The 14,511-nt window shown below is 41.4% G+C and overlaps 1 protein-coding gene across 3 annotated transcripts in view; it reads right to left on the reverse strand.

Moving 5' to 3' along the window:
- Positions 1 to 13,270, reverse strand: part of LOC125643215 (UDP-N-acetylglucosamine transferase subunit ALG13) — a 40,391-nt gene extending 27,121 nt beyond the window's left edge. For all 3 annotated transcript variants that reach the window (XM_075132495.1, XM_075132497.1, XM_075132496.1), the window contains exons 1-11: positions 12,974 to 13,270; positions 11,897 to 11,980; positions 9,719 to 9,769; positions 8,490 to 8,536; positions 7,184 to 7,256; positions 6,101 to 6,182; positions 5,667 to 5,847; positions 4,596 to 4,671; positions 3,643 to 3,751; positions 1,657 to 1,721; positions 813 to 913 (exon numbers count right to left, since the gene is read on the reverse strand). In XM_075132495.1, the coding sequence (XP_074988596.1) occupies positions 813 to 913; positions 1,657 to 1,721; positions 3,643 to 3,751; positions 4,596 to 4,671; positions 5,667 to 5,847; positions 6,101 to 6,182; positions 7,184 to 7,256; positions 8,490 to 8,536; positions 9,719 to 9,769; positions 11,897 to 11,980; positions 12,974 to 13,114 (1,010 nt within the window). In that variant the 5' untranslated portion in view covers positions 13,115 to 13,270. The remainder of the gene's footprint in view (positions 1 to 812; positions 914 to 1,656; positions 1,722 to 3,642; positions 3,752 to 4,595; positions 4,672 to 5,666; positions 5,848 to 6,100; positions 6,183 to 7,183; positions 7,257 to 8,489; positions 8,537 to 9,718; positions 9,770 to 11,896; positions 11,981 to 12,973) is intronic.
- Between the last annotated feature and the right edge of the window lie 1,241 nt (positions 13,271 to 14,511).

Raw genomic sequence — 14,511 nt, forward strand, 5'->3', positions numbered from 1 at the left:
TACAGTAGTCAGTTCCCACCCACCCTGCTTTTTATATTTATTTATTTATTTTAATTTGGATCCCAGCATTGTCTTGGTTTTCAGAGACTAGCTAGCTACTCTCAGGATTGTTTTAAATTTATCTTTAATCCAGTTTAACTTTTGCACATTCTTTCACTCAAGGGCACGCTGCAATACCTGTTACTTATAACATGCACATAGCACCAGAGTTGTGCTTTTTAATCTTACAGATAACAATACAGATTATCAAAGGTAAATTTGGGATGTGCCAACAAGTGGCATTTTTGCTAGATGTATGACTTATCTTAAGGCATTTACAAAACTCCCAAAATTAAGGGGGAGGGGCAAGGAGAGAATTTGAATGAGAGTTGTCAGAACAAATTTCAAGGACTAAAAGCAACCCATTATTTAGCTGTGATGCAAGTCCCACTCTTAAGAAGTTCTAGAAGCTAGTTGTGTAGACTCATTGTTTACCATGAACTCAGCCCAACCGGCAGGAGACTCTTCTGCTTTCTGTCCACATGGTAATTAGATTATACCCAGAATGTTTTCAATGAAAACCCAAGAGGTGTTACTCCTGCCATCTGCTCCGGTGGAATGGTAGCTACTGCCAACCTGTTAAACTGGTAAGGAACTGGGTCTGGTTTTTATTTTATATTCTGAAAAGAAACTGCACCCAGAGTTTCAAAACCATCTGACAGCCACAATTTAAACGTCTGTTGGGAGAGAGGTGTGTATGTGCTGACTCAACAAAGAAAAAGGATTTCAGCAAATAAGACACACAGCTCTAAGGCTGTCTTCAGATTGCTTACTTCTCTGCCAGCTCTTCAATGAACACAGTCACCATGTTGCCATCATGTCCAACTTCCTGGATATGAGCATTGTAGTACTTACCCACAGGCTCCAGACGTACCTGGAGAGGGAAACAAAGGGGGAGTAGGTAAACCCAAACGGTGACACGTTAATGGTGCTTGGTTCCCCCCAATGGCTGGTAACATAGGAGCTGTTTTCATGCTGTTCACATACCACTGAGTTAGCTTGAGAGTCTTGGAATACCTCAGTCCAGCACTCCCCGCCCTACCCAACATAGAGATAGTAGATGAGTGGGCAGCAGAGGGAGAGACACTGCAGGAACAGATACAAACAACAAGAAAAAGAATAAGAGAGGACTTAATGGATGGAAGAAAGGCAGGGAGAGGACAGGTCAGAACCAAAACTGCCTTGTACGATTCAACAACTAAACAGGACCCATTGCACTAGGCACTGCAAAACACAGAACCAAAAAAACCCTCTTATTGTCCATCTTTCATTGCCATTCTGCTGCGGTTCATGTACAGTGCCAGTCAGTGGGGCATCTGTGTATTTCAAGAGTTCAGTCTTAAACTCCTCGACTTTCAGGATTCATAGCACTAGTTCATGGTCCGCTTTCAAGTGGCCCTTCCCATATACTATCTTGTGCTAGTTTTGAATTTACAGAAAGTTATAATAATAATAATAAAAAGAAAAATCATTCAGATGACCTCATTGTATTTAATAGCCATAATGAAAGAAGAAATCTCTGTAAGACCCTATGAGTTCAGATAATTTTATAACTTTATACTTTACTTAAAGCAACTTTAATAATTCATCATTACCGAGTCTGCTTCGAGTACTAACCTGACATTTGTCTCCTAAATAGTACTGTCTCCCAGCAAACACCATGTAATCAGTTTTTTGAAGTTCTACAAGAGATCAAAGTGAAAGTTTAAGCTAGGTACTATTCTTCATTTTTACCTATTAGTTCCCTTGAGTGCAATTCTGGGTATGTATTATAGGCTGAAATGAGTGAATTATCTCCTGTGTTTTCCTGGACATCATTATGTGAGCACTCTGAACTACCAAATGAGACAAGTAATCCCTTCCAAGGCTTGAGCACTAGGGAAATGTTGCACTCTCCCCACATCTTGGGATGCCACAAAGCACAGTGACAACTCCAATGTGAATGATGGCAGTTGGGTTCTGGAGGAAGATTGTGCCTCCCAGATTTTCTTGCATGCCAAAGAATCCCAAAGCACTTTACAAAATACATATGCAACAGGATCACTTTGCTCATCACTGAAATTCAGTCCTTCCTGGGACCAGTGTGCAGCAATACTATATAGAAATTTTGGGCCAGAAACAAAAAACGTCCCTTTCCTCCGAGTCAGCACTGAGGTTATGTCCACACTGCATACCACTTGCGGTGGTGCGTAGGGTATGGGTAGCTACACATCACAATGAAAAGCAGGCTGCATCCACACTGGTGTGTAGCTACATGCATCAGTGAAAGGCTCTGGCACGGGGGAGGCAGTGGGGAAAGGCTCGGCAGCAGGGAACCTCCAGAATCTCTCTCCACTACCTCCCTCCTGCCAGAGCCTTTCCTTGCTGTGAGGAAAGGCTCTGGCAGGCCCTTGCAGCAGAGAAAGGCTCCCAGAGCTTTTACCAATGGCTGGAGCCTTTCCCTGCAGTGGGGAAAGACTCCAGCATTCGGGGGGAGGGCACCACTGTAGACAGGAGAGGCACTGCTTGTGCAAGTAGAGAGCTATGTAGGGTACATACACACAGGGCTCAGCCATGTCTTCACTCTACTTGCCTAAGCAGTGCCTTTCCTGTCTACACTACTATTAATACCCATGCTAGAGGTGTGTGCAGTGTATATACTCTACACCTCCCCAAAAGGAGCGAGCAGCGTAGCTGTACTGAGAGTCAAAAGCCCAGCCTGGCATTAGGGGCTGCTGTGCTGATGGAAGATCTGAAAACACCAAATGCTGACCAATTGTGATCATTTTGTAAGGCGGGATGTATCTGGATAATTGTAATCTACTTAAATCTCCCTGACAGGGAAATTCTGAAAAGTTATTCTTCCTTTATCACTCCTAAATTTCTGTATAGTGCTGTTGCACACTGGGAACTGGCTGCTCTGTTTAGTCCCAGAAAGGACTGGACTAAATTTCAGTGATGAGTAAAGCGAACCTGTTGCATGCCAAGGAATCCCAGATGTGAATGCAACAAGAGAGATGTGGGGAGAGAGAGTAACATTTCCCTAGTGCTCAAGCCCCTGGAGAGCTGGGGAGGAAGGGAGCACTTGTCTCATTTGGCAGTTCAAAGTGCACACTAACTGCTAAGCGACCCCCATCCTTTCCTGTTACTCTGAACCCAAATGCGTTTATGGAACACATGAGCCTTTGTGCGGACACTGCAACCATGAAAGTCCCCATTTTACATTTGAACGTGGTCTGACAATAGCATTACAAGACGATGCTCTGCTATTGCACTAAGCTTTCCTGAACCCCCACATTTCCTAGCCCAGAACCAGTATATTTTTCTCAACAGATCAGATTTCAGGAGCATGATGGACATCACATAAAATTGGAAGTACTCTACTGGTTGCTTAGAGATGAAAAAGAAGAAGTCTCTGGCCGGTAACAGGATGTATGCTCCACAGATACGTTTGCTGGGTTAGATAATGCCCTTCACGTTTCAGGTACGTGTCTATTGCTCAAGCCCTCTGTGCAGGTCCAAAATACTTGTAAATAGGTCTATAAAATAATCTCATGGAGCCTCAATAAAACTTTTACTGTTAGCCAGGAATTTATAGACTATTCAAAGGGTTTTTTTAGGTACCTTTTCTGCTGTCCAACCAAACATCAAATTCTACATTTCGATAGATCTCAGGGTCCAGGGCTTTTAGCACTTTATAGGGAAAAGGCATCTTTGATGGATTTTCTGGAGGCTAAAACAGAGTTAAAATGGACTACAATTAAAAGCATGCCATATATTCACAACCCTTGCAGAGGTTCTAATTATTTCAAATAAGCATATACACTTTGTCTTCCCTGCCTCTTTCACTTCCACTATGAGATGTAATTAGTTTGCTTCAAGTACAGAATCTAAGAAGAATATGAACAAGTCTTTAGGTATTATGGATTCTGAGGCTTGAGGACAAAGTAGATAAATAAAAATCATGTTGAAGAAGTTCATCACAGACTCTATACTGATCTGCTTGATTTCAGAATAGAAAGTTTTTAGTCACTAGGTAAAAACAGGGAAGGAAAAACTAACTAGAGACTGACTTTCAGAAGCTGCTGACCACACAACTCCAAACCAAAGTCAATGTGTGCGTGTAATTAATTACATTACACACATACACAGGCTCCTTGAATGTTAGCTAGAGCAGTGTTTTGAGCCAGGCCTGGTAAAATGGAACAGCACTGTTCATGTGTCTAAAATAAAATAAGATAAATTAGATCGTTTCTAGGTAAGAGTCCAGATCAGGGATTGTTTGCCAAATTTTGTTTTTAAAACCTGTAGGGTTTTTTTTTAAAAGCTATCTAGAGAACAAGAGTCTCAGAAATAAGCTTTTTAATATGATAAAAGGCTCAACAATTAATTTAAAAGAAGGGATAAAGAATACCAGGGCTAAAAACTAAACATGCACATGCAAGATTGAGGAAATAAAAAAAGGGTGTAAATCTCCAACAGCAGCATTTAGAATCGGAAGGGCTGATTCAACCTTAATCACAGTATCATGAACACTAATGGGAAAGAATTAAAGGATTCTCCCTTAATTGCCAAACCTTTGCCTCTTCAGTGCCTTGTCTGAGTTTATCTTCAGGTGGGTTGTCAGTATCATTGCCTTCCCAGTCTTCCACTCTAAGCAATTTAAAAATAGGATTACAAAATACAATGCAAGATTTCTTGCCAGCCCTGAAATCAACAAGATCAAACTGACTGAATGACCTAATAGAAGAACCATGGCGCCATCAAGTGATAAGATGCAAGCCAGAACCTAACACTATTATAATGTAGTACAAATATGAAGTTTTGCACATGCAGCACTCACACAGAGTAAACTCTCTTCTGATTGTAAATAAAATGATCTCTCCCGTAGCCCCTTCAATTCAGGTCTTCCACACAGTAGCAGCCAACATTGCTTTATGTTTAAGAAAGGGTCAGCCCAGTTCTATTCTGCAAACTTAAACACTCCTTCAGTTATTCCACTCATGGGCACTATGGAGTTCCTTTTTTTTTTTTTTTTTTTAAATCTCAAGGACTCCTTAACAAGTGTGTCTAATTTAAAAGTGTTTAAGAACTGCCAGAGCCAGCAACTTAAATTGGGTCCTGTCTGGCTTGCACTTCATCACCATTAATAAGGTCAAATGTTGTCCTCTCATCTGTACAATGCCATTGGTTACTACCCCATCAGAAACAAAAGGGCTACACAGTGGCACTGCAAATGAGGGCAGGATTTGGTCCTAAACTTAAGGCATAGTTAACGATGTACAAGCTACAACAGAATCAGCTCACTTTCTCATAGCAGTCTTGCTGCTGCCATACTAATAGGAATTAAAGCCAATGATTCTGATTACTCATGATTTGTTCAGTAAGAAGGTGCCATCTGACAGTGCTAGTTGACTATAGCCAGTGGGAAAGGTTGCTGCTCAAACACATGTCACTTCCCAGTCCCAGGAAAAGCACGCTGATTTTTCCACAATATGCTCAGACTCTGGCTCAGTACCAGGACATTGGAGGATGGCCACAGATGTTCCACATGGAGGCTCAGAACACACCTAGAAGACTAGTCCCACCAACACCTTTTTTAAGTGATCAGTTAGCGTTCACAGGATATTTTGTTTTTAATCCCGTACCTCCTTTCAGATGAAGTTTTGGACACTTTCTCGGGAAGGCAATCAAAGTTTGCATCCTCACTTCCAACAGAGGCACTGTTTCTGTTCTTTTTGGCCCCACTTCGAAACATCTCAACTGCAGTTCTCAATTCCTCCTCATCCATGTCAAACACATCTTTGTACAGGATCTCGTACAAGACAGCTGGGCAAACAAAGCACAGAGAACCCAATGGTTTTGACTTCGTGCCAGACAAAGAACACCTGGAGTCTGACAGGTGACCTTAGAGTAGTGGATGTGCTTATTGTGGACTTTCATAACACACCAACTACATTAAAAATAGTTAATGAGCTTTCCACTTTCTTCTCCCTTCAGTACCCCTCTCCTCCCAAGAAAGGGAACATTTGAAGAACTTAACACTCTTCCCATTAAAAATAGTGTAAGAGAGTTAATTTACCCTGGCAAACAGCAGCATCTGCCTGAAATTGTTTTGTATACACAGAGTCGTAATGGCCGTTACTGGAACAACACAGCAAGATCTTGAAAAAACAACAAAAAGCTTTGAGGAAGAAATGAAAGAAAACCAAACATTTTCTATTTGATGTTCTCACTCGAGACTACAAATCCTTTACTTATTCTAAAGCCAGTGCTTTAACACGCTGTCCAAACAATGGGTATGCTTAGTATAAATACAAACAGAGTGTTAGAAACAGAGTTGATCCCTATAAAAGACTGTAGCAAGTGTACAAATAAGTTTGCCTATCACCCACATGGACACTGTTTTGTCATTTCATGAACTGTTAAAGGTCAAATATGAGGGACTTTACTATGAGTCAACTACCTTATGAACAAACAGTCTAGAAGTTAAATGCCACTCTTACATTAGAATCCCCAAACTTCAAAATCTTATTGGCCCACTAGTATCAAACTAGAGGAAAAGCTATTTCACAAGAAAAAGCTAAATATAGAACTTTCCCTACACCCTTCAATTGTGTAAAAACTTCAAGTGGGTTTAGACTATCTACTGCTTTACGTAACAATGCACAACCCACAAAAATCAAGCTAATTAATTTCTATCCAGGAGGGGAAAAATACACCCCAAAAAACCCCCAAAACTTGTCTGTTCTCTTTTGGGGAAGGGAGAAGAGTGCCCTTTCTTCACCCATATATTTGTCTAATCTTGCCACCTTCACTTTGCTCATTAGCAACTCAATCCAAGTATCTCATTCTAGCTAGTAAGATTTAAAAAAAATTCAAGCACCATCACCCCAGAAAAGCTAAAGTTGATCAAGTGGGAAGATTCCTCATCTGTAATATCCTAACTCCTGCAGCCAACAGGAACTGTTTCAACTGTGAAAAAATTCATTTGGGGAGCATTAGCCTTGTTGAAGTTAGCTTTGGTTTTGTTTAAGTGTGCAAAATGCGCAGAGACTTCACTGGAGTTACAAGAGCAAAACTGAAGTGAAAATCTCATTAGAACAGAGTGAAATTAGAGCTATCTAGGAGTGGGAGGGTAGAAAATTGGCTCATATCTCCTTACCTTGTCTTCAAAGCCATTGTTTGTAGCATAGGCAGGTGGCTTTCCAGGGTACCGGTACAGAATAAAGTCTCGACTAGGCAAGAAGGCCGGGGGGGGTGGGGGGGGGAAAGAGGCGGAGAGGGAAGAGAGAAAAAAAAAATCGAGAATTGAAAGAGCATGCGTTTAATGCAAGTGCTTGTTATGAAGACATTTGAAGAGAATAGTTTGGAGGAGAATCCACTGTTGGTTAATATAGAGAATGAGAGCAGAATATTTTTCCTAACAGTGAATGCCAACATAAAATTTAAGCAATAACTAAATTCACAAAGTGGAACTATCTACTTGAAAGAAGAAATATTTGGTAAAATCTACGACGTCTGGTTTCAGATAATAAAAAGAGCATCTAATTATGTCAGGTAATTCTGATCTCAAGACAGATTGCTCTGATAGTGAGGCAATTAACCCTAAACGAAGTAGTTCCCAAAAGGGTTAGAATCTCAGTACAGGATGCCATTAGAACCTTGTAGAAATCTAATTGTTCATTTTGGACTGAAACAGGATGCAAAGTGTTTTAGTGTCTCTGCCATTAGGCTCCTAAACTGTTTGTTCAGAAGTGGTAGTATTTTTTTTTTTTTAAGCAAGACAGACAGTGCCTACAGAGGATTCAAATGTTAATTGAAATTATAAATTTATTTTAAATGCATTTCCAGGCATACACACCGAGCAGCACTTATCACTTCCTGAATTTTCAAGGACACCTCATATAGCAAGCACAGAGTTTTATTTGTGTGTTGGCAATTAACTTTTATAGCTAGCATTAGTGCACACAATTCTACATCATTTCATACACTTCCCCGTCAGTAAGTCTTTCACTGTAAACTCTTAAAAAAAGTGTAATAGTTATGAAAAGTGCCAAACAGACATCACTAGAGTCTGAAGCCCTCTGATAATTCACAGAGCCAGTACTACCTGGGCAGCAGCAATGAAACCTCCAGTAGTCAGGCTTAGCTCCATCTCCATGGCCACCAGGTCTTTGTCCTCTTGTGAGACTTAATTAGGATGCCAATTCAGTACATTTCAGGATGTGGGATCCTCTTTACCTGGAATTGGTCTGCAGCCACCCATTCACATAATAAACATTGAACGGCAGTCACTCCTAAGCCAAGCTGACATCAGAACTAGATGATCATAATGGTCCCTTCTAGCCTTAAAAATCTATTAATCAAGAGATCCTGGGCCCCACAGCTAGTACCCTTAACCATTCACAGCCCATTACAAAATTAATTTTATTTTAAAATAAAAATTTTTAAAAAAGGAAGAGACTTACTTATAGATCAATGAGAGCGCACTTATTTCCAATTGGCCAGCACTTTCCTAGGTGTATAAAATTATTTTGAGATCATGTTAGAAGGTACAAAAATAAATGTTCTTCGTCAAATGTGTAGTGGAGCTGACCACTGAGCCTGCCATGCAGTACTTGGAACTGTATACTGGCTCTCACTATACCATTAGAAGAGCTAGTCAACATTTTTCGTGATTTTTTTTTTAAATAAGCATTTTCTACCCAGCTCTAACTACTGGATAAAATTCTGAGCCCCTATCTTCAAAGCCCTAAAAGACTCAAACCAAGCTCTATACAGGAGGACATCTGAATATACTGCCCTCTGCAATAACTGTGCTTCATAGGGACAAGGAGAAAAAGGGTCTACTCCTCAATCCTTAAAAGTTAGTGGTAAGTGTAAAACCCCTCAGACTACCTTAAAAATATTTATGTGGGCACTGAAGAAAACCCACTGAGAGAGAGGAAGAGAGAGAATCAATGTGAAGTGATGATGTACTTCTCAAATTCTTAAGTTCCATCTTTTGCAAAATTCTGATTCCTTCTGCGTCTGGAAATTTGTAAAATATGAGGATTCCTGAAGAGAAGATCACTGACATAGGACAAGTAAGTATTCAATTTTTGGCCCAGTAATCAGAGGCAAAGTTGTAGCTAAGCTCTACTAGCTAGACCTGTGCCAGTCTCAAATATATTTTTAAGTATTTCTTTGATAAACATACTACATTTGCTTTAGATACTCTTATATCCTGCTCATGTTCACTAGTTAAAAATCTTCAAAGAAACAATAAGTTAAAGAAAGAAAGTAGGGGTTTTCTTTTTTCCAAATCTGGAAAAAAATGAGAAATTTGTCAAACATTTGCTATGAATTATGCACCCAGTTTTGTAACAGCCTGTTAAAGATCCAGGCTGACAGGACCAAAGTTTGGTTCCCTCAGCTTAAATTACATTGTTGTGGTTTGACAATGCCCCTTTTTTGCCCACAAGCAAGAACCAAGGCCCTGATCCTGCCATCAGATCCACAGAGTTCTACTGCACCCACACAAAGTCCTATTGAAATCAACAGTGCTCTGTTCAGGTGCAAGGGTCCACCTATGTTGATCTGAGAACAGGACTGAGATACAAGTTAGCAGGGAGAACAAAAAAACATTCAAACTTACATTCCAGCAAACTTTATGAGCTTTTGGGGCTCAGCCTCAGGAATATGAATCTGGCCTTACCTTTGGATCTCCCAGCCGTTCCAGATATTTTTCAAATGATCCTTCCACATACTTTAAAAAAAAAAAAAGGAAAAAGAAAAAAGAGATATAATTGATTTAATCAGCTGCATATCATTACTAAATCTGCTGGAAACATTTAGAGTCAGAATTTGCACTTTGTATTTAAAACGTTTAGAGGAAAACTGAAAATATTTTTCTTATTTGTATTACTCTAGTGCCTAGGAACCAAGTCATGGATCAGGACCCCATTGTGCTAGGCGATGTACAAACAGCTGATCCCTGCTCCAAGGAGCTTACAATCTAAGTTTAAGACAACAGATGGATAGAGACAATTGGGGCAGGGAGGAGTACAAGGAAACAATGAGATGATATTGGTCAGCATATAGGCAGTGGTTTTAGGCCAACAGCCTTCGAGTTCATAAGGCAAGTAAGTAGCCTTCCTGATCATGAATGATTTCTCCCTCTCCCCCACATTTAGGAACAATTGCATATGTATGTGCTTAGTAAAGGAGGTAACTTCTTGCTGAAAAGCTATTTTATCTATATGCACTAGATTGAACAGAAAAAAAAAATCACAAAGTCAGAATTATAGCAGTGTTTCCTCAAACATATTAAGGTAGCACATGGGAATGTCTTGTGTCAAACATGAGGTCTGGAAGGTCCAGATATCTCGTGCACATGCAAAACTAAATGTACAATTTGGTTATATCTGGGTCTAATACTTCGGTCTGAAAATTTTAACAATTTGCCCCACCTGCTCACATTCAGTGCATTGCAGAAGTGACTTTTCAAGCACATTTGTTTTTAAATTGCAGGGTAACAATTTTAGCTATTATCAAATTTTATATCTACTCCTCTAGTTGAAAAGGGATAGCTTAAGGTTGGGAAAGGTAGATACCCTAAAATACACAAGTGCAAATACTAGCATTGCTCACCCCAGCCCTTCCTCCAGAGGCCAATATCTTAAATGCCACGTAGTTTACTGTGTCCTTCTTTTATTGGATAAGGCAAAGATCTTGGCTGCTCTGTATGGAAGTTAAAATACCACAGCAATAATTGTGAGTAGGAACTTGTGCAAGTGCCTGTCACCAAAATGTCTTATCTCACTATTATGCAGCATGTTCTGAGCCAACTGGATGTCTCCCTCCACCGCAATGGTAGCTGCATTTAAGTGGGAGTATGTACACAGTGTACAAAGCACTTTAATAACACTTGATGTGGAAAAGACTGTAGAAAACTTACAGTATTATAATACTAAAAAGTTAGTTTATTGCTTTCAATATCTATTTTGTGGATAAAACATTTAGAATTGTTCCCTTAAGATGCAGGGAAAGCCATTTGTGAATTAGAGTTCAAATAGCCAGTAGAGTATTCAGAATGCTCTTCAGAACCAGGTTGTTTCAAAGCAGTCACAGGACCTGTCTATACTGGTAAGTTTACCTGTTGCCACTGATCCATCAGCAGCAACAAATACATTTCCTAATATTCAGCAGTATTGTAACAAACCGAGGCTAGGTATATAAAGACACCACAGTTGTCGGCAGGGATTTAATTTGTGATCTTCTGAATGAAAACCACAGACCTCTACTACTTCAGTTAAAGCAGAGTCTTCACTGGGTGAAAATAGCAGGCTTCTACAGTTGTTGAAGTCATCCACTGAAAGCGTACAGTGACATTAAAGCACGTATAACACCATGGTTAAAGAGCTATGCTGTATTCCACTGTCCTTAGAGGTGCATGTTTTACTTCAAAGTGTAGTTTCCTCACACACAAGAAGTTTCAGTTTCACAAAGATAGCTTATTAAATATCTATACAGTACTATAATCAGTTACTTAAAATGAGAGATCAGATGTTTAGAATAAATGTATATTACCTTTTACAAATAAAAATGTTGTGCCATATAAATATATTTCCAAGGTTTAGAAACAAAATCTAAGGTTGACTAGAAACTAATGGACAGCATACAGAGTAAGGCAAACAAGCAAGCCTTTTACCCTCGACTTCTCATCTCGCTTAGTGCTAGTTTAAACCCGGGCTTGGTCAAAACTTAACAAAACAAAGTACAGGGAGATGTAGGTTTTCAGTGCAGAGACCTACATAACTGTTTATGTATAAACACCCCCATTATTTCCACACACACAAAACTTTGCATATCATAAATACACCAGTCTACTTACAGACTCAAAGTTATGCTGGTTTTCCCTCATAAACGAAACACAAGCCTTCCTGACTTCCGTATGATGAATCTGACAAGAAAACAGCTAGAAAATAAAAAAGGTGTTTTAAAAGGCACTGAAATGAAAGGTTTTCAGCTAATTTTAAATTACACTTTACACTAAGGCTCCCTTTACATATAGTTTACATCAGTGGTTCTCAACCAGGGGTCCAGGGGTCCCTGGGGGACCGTGAGAAGGTTTCAGGGGGGTCCTCCAAGCAGAGCCAGCGTTAGATTCGCTGGGGCCCAGGGCAGAAAGCTGAAGCCCCACTGCCTGGGACTGAAGCCCAGGGCCCTGAGCTCTGCCACCTGGGGCTGAAGCCAAAGCGTGAACAACTTAGCTTTGCGGGGGCTCTACAGCAGGGAGCCCCAGGTAAGTGTCCTGCACAGGTGGGCAGTGGAGTTTTTATATCATGTTGGGAGGGGGGGGAAGCCTCTGAAATTAAAAGGTTGAGAACCCCAATTTACATTACAAGGTGAATATATTATACGCATGTTACAGACCTGAACAACATATACTATAGGTAATTATAAGCACACCATTAGGTGATAGACAGTTGTAATCAACCTATAGACTCATTGGGCTAACAGTCTATAGAAAGCGATGAATCGTTTAATAAAACCCTTTATAAGTTACTCATAAAGAGAACCTCAATATAGAGCATGATCTTTTTTGGTTGCACATCTGTGCCTTACGTTATTTGCCCCCGCATTTTTAAGTGGAAGAATTTGAAGATGCTAAAGGAAAATAAATGGATTGTTGATTAGGTAACCACTGGTAGAATATTAGTCCAAACGAGAACCCCAAAAGAAAAGAAGTCAAACCCCACTTACAAGCGCAGCTGGCTCTTTTTAGGAGAGAAGGGGCTAGAATCTGGGGGAAGGGAGAAGAGAAGTTCTCTCCCCAAAGGCATGAATTGTATTGAACTCCAGCTAGCAGAGCTAGGATGTGGTGGGGAAAGGACCACCCAGGTCTGGCCTATGAGGGGAACGAGCCTTGAGGGGCAGCCACCCTGGGTGGGAAGGAAACTCCTTTTACCTGCTCGGAAATAGCCCGAAAGAGACAAGAGGCGTCTTTAGCAGTGAGCTTGCGGTACAGCCCCAGGCTGGCCAGATACTCATCCATGGTGACCTCGCTGAGGGATTTCTGGCCGAAGTATTTCTTCCAGCCTTTCTGCATCTTCCGACCGGGGGCGGGTTCGGGGGGGGGGGTGGAAAGGAGGGAGGGGTAACTCCTACTTCTGCGAGGCAAGAGCCCCCGGGTCCAGCCTGAGGACTAGGAGCAGGCACCAGGCTGGTGGGAGGACAGCTGCATTGTGGCCCCGGGGGCTTTGGAGCCGTGGGGCTGGGGGGAGGGGAGGAGGGGCTCGCTGGGGAGGCTGCAGGGGAGACGGCGGTGGGGCGGGGATGCGCTGAGTGGGGAGGGGGAGCGCCGCTGAGCGCAGCCGCCTCCCGGGCGCACGGGGCTGCGCGTGGCGTCGCTCGCTGGGAGCCCAGCTGCAGGCAATGAGCCCGGGCTGCCCATGCTTCCGCGCCTCTTCTGGTGATCGGCCCTGGTCTCGTGCCTCATATAGCCAAGCGAGCCGGCCCTGGGGAATCAATCGGTGCCTGAAGCCCCAAGGAGCAAAGTGTAAAAGTTACAGAACAGGCGTCCCGAAATGTCCGGGCCTGGGGACTGCTCCCTTCTCCTCTTCCCCGTGGGGCTATGACAGACACAACATCCCAAGGGAGGGAGAGCAATCACAAGTGTTTAACAACCGAACTAGCCCCCCCAGGGCAGGCGTAGAATCCGCAGCCCCACAAAGACTCGCTGTTGATTCTGGCTGGTGGTCCTGGGTCGCCTTAAATGTGTTTCCATATAGCTGTTTCTGCTCCAAGGGTTGTTATTAGTAGCGAGTGAAGTATTATTTTATATGCCTCTCATAGAAGATAATTTTGGACTGATTTGCTTATGTGGTCTAGCTTGTCTGTTGTAATGCATCAAAATGTAATAGTTTAAAATACAGAGAAAGTTAAAAACTTTATTTCCTTAGAATGCCACTATTAGTTGCTCCAGTTTGCTTTTCACTGGTTATATTACCCTTTGTGTGTCCTTCTCCCTCTCCCCCCCCCCCTTTTATATTCAGATTTGGGTGGTTTCTTAGCAGGTGTAAAGGCTTTTCTACTCCTTTTCAAAAACAGGTGCCTAATACACAGAGCTGGTGACAATTAAGTTCTAATGAACCAATGAGGCATCAGAGAGGAGAACATGAACATTTATGTGTTTTACTAGACTCCTTTAGATGTAGTGTAAGTTAGTAATAAACATTTGTCTTTCTTGTTTTCTATTTGTAAGCCCCAATCCTGCAAATCATTGAGCTCAGTGGGACTGTTCCCATGTAAAATTACTCACATGCAGGTTCAGAGTCCATGTGTGTATCTGTTTTTTTTCCCCCTGTAAAATTGATTGTTCTTTGACTAAAAGATCAATAAAATACTGACAACAGATGCTCTCTAGTTCTTCATCCCACCCTAGGAAGAGAAGGGATTTCTTGTTAGGCTGAGTTCATATTGATTATTTAGAGCTTTTTTTCTGCT

Source organism: Caretta caretta, chromosome 9 (assembly GCF_965140235.1).
Source record: "Caretta caretta isolate rCarCar2 chromosome 9, rCarCar1.hap1, whole genome shotgun sequence".
NCBI classification, from domain to species: domain Eukaryota; kingdom Metazoa; phylum Chordata; order Testudines; family Cheloniidae; genus Caretta; species Caretta caretta.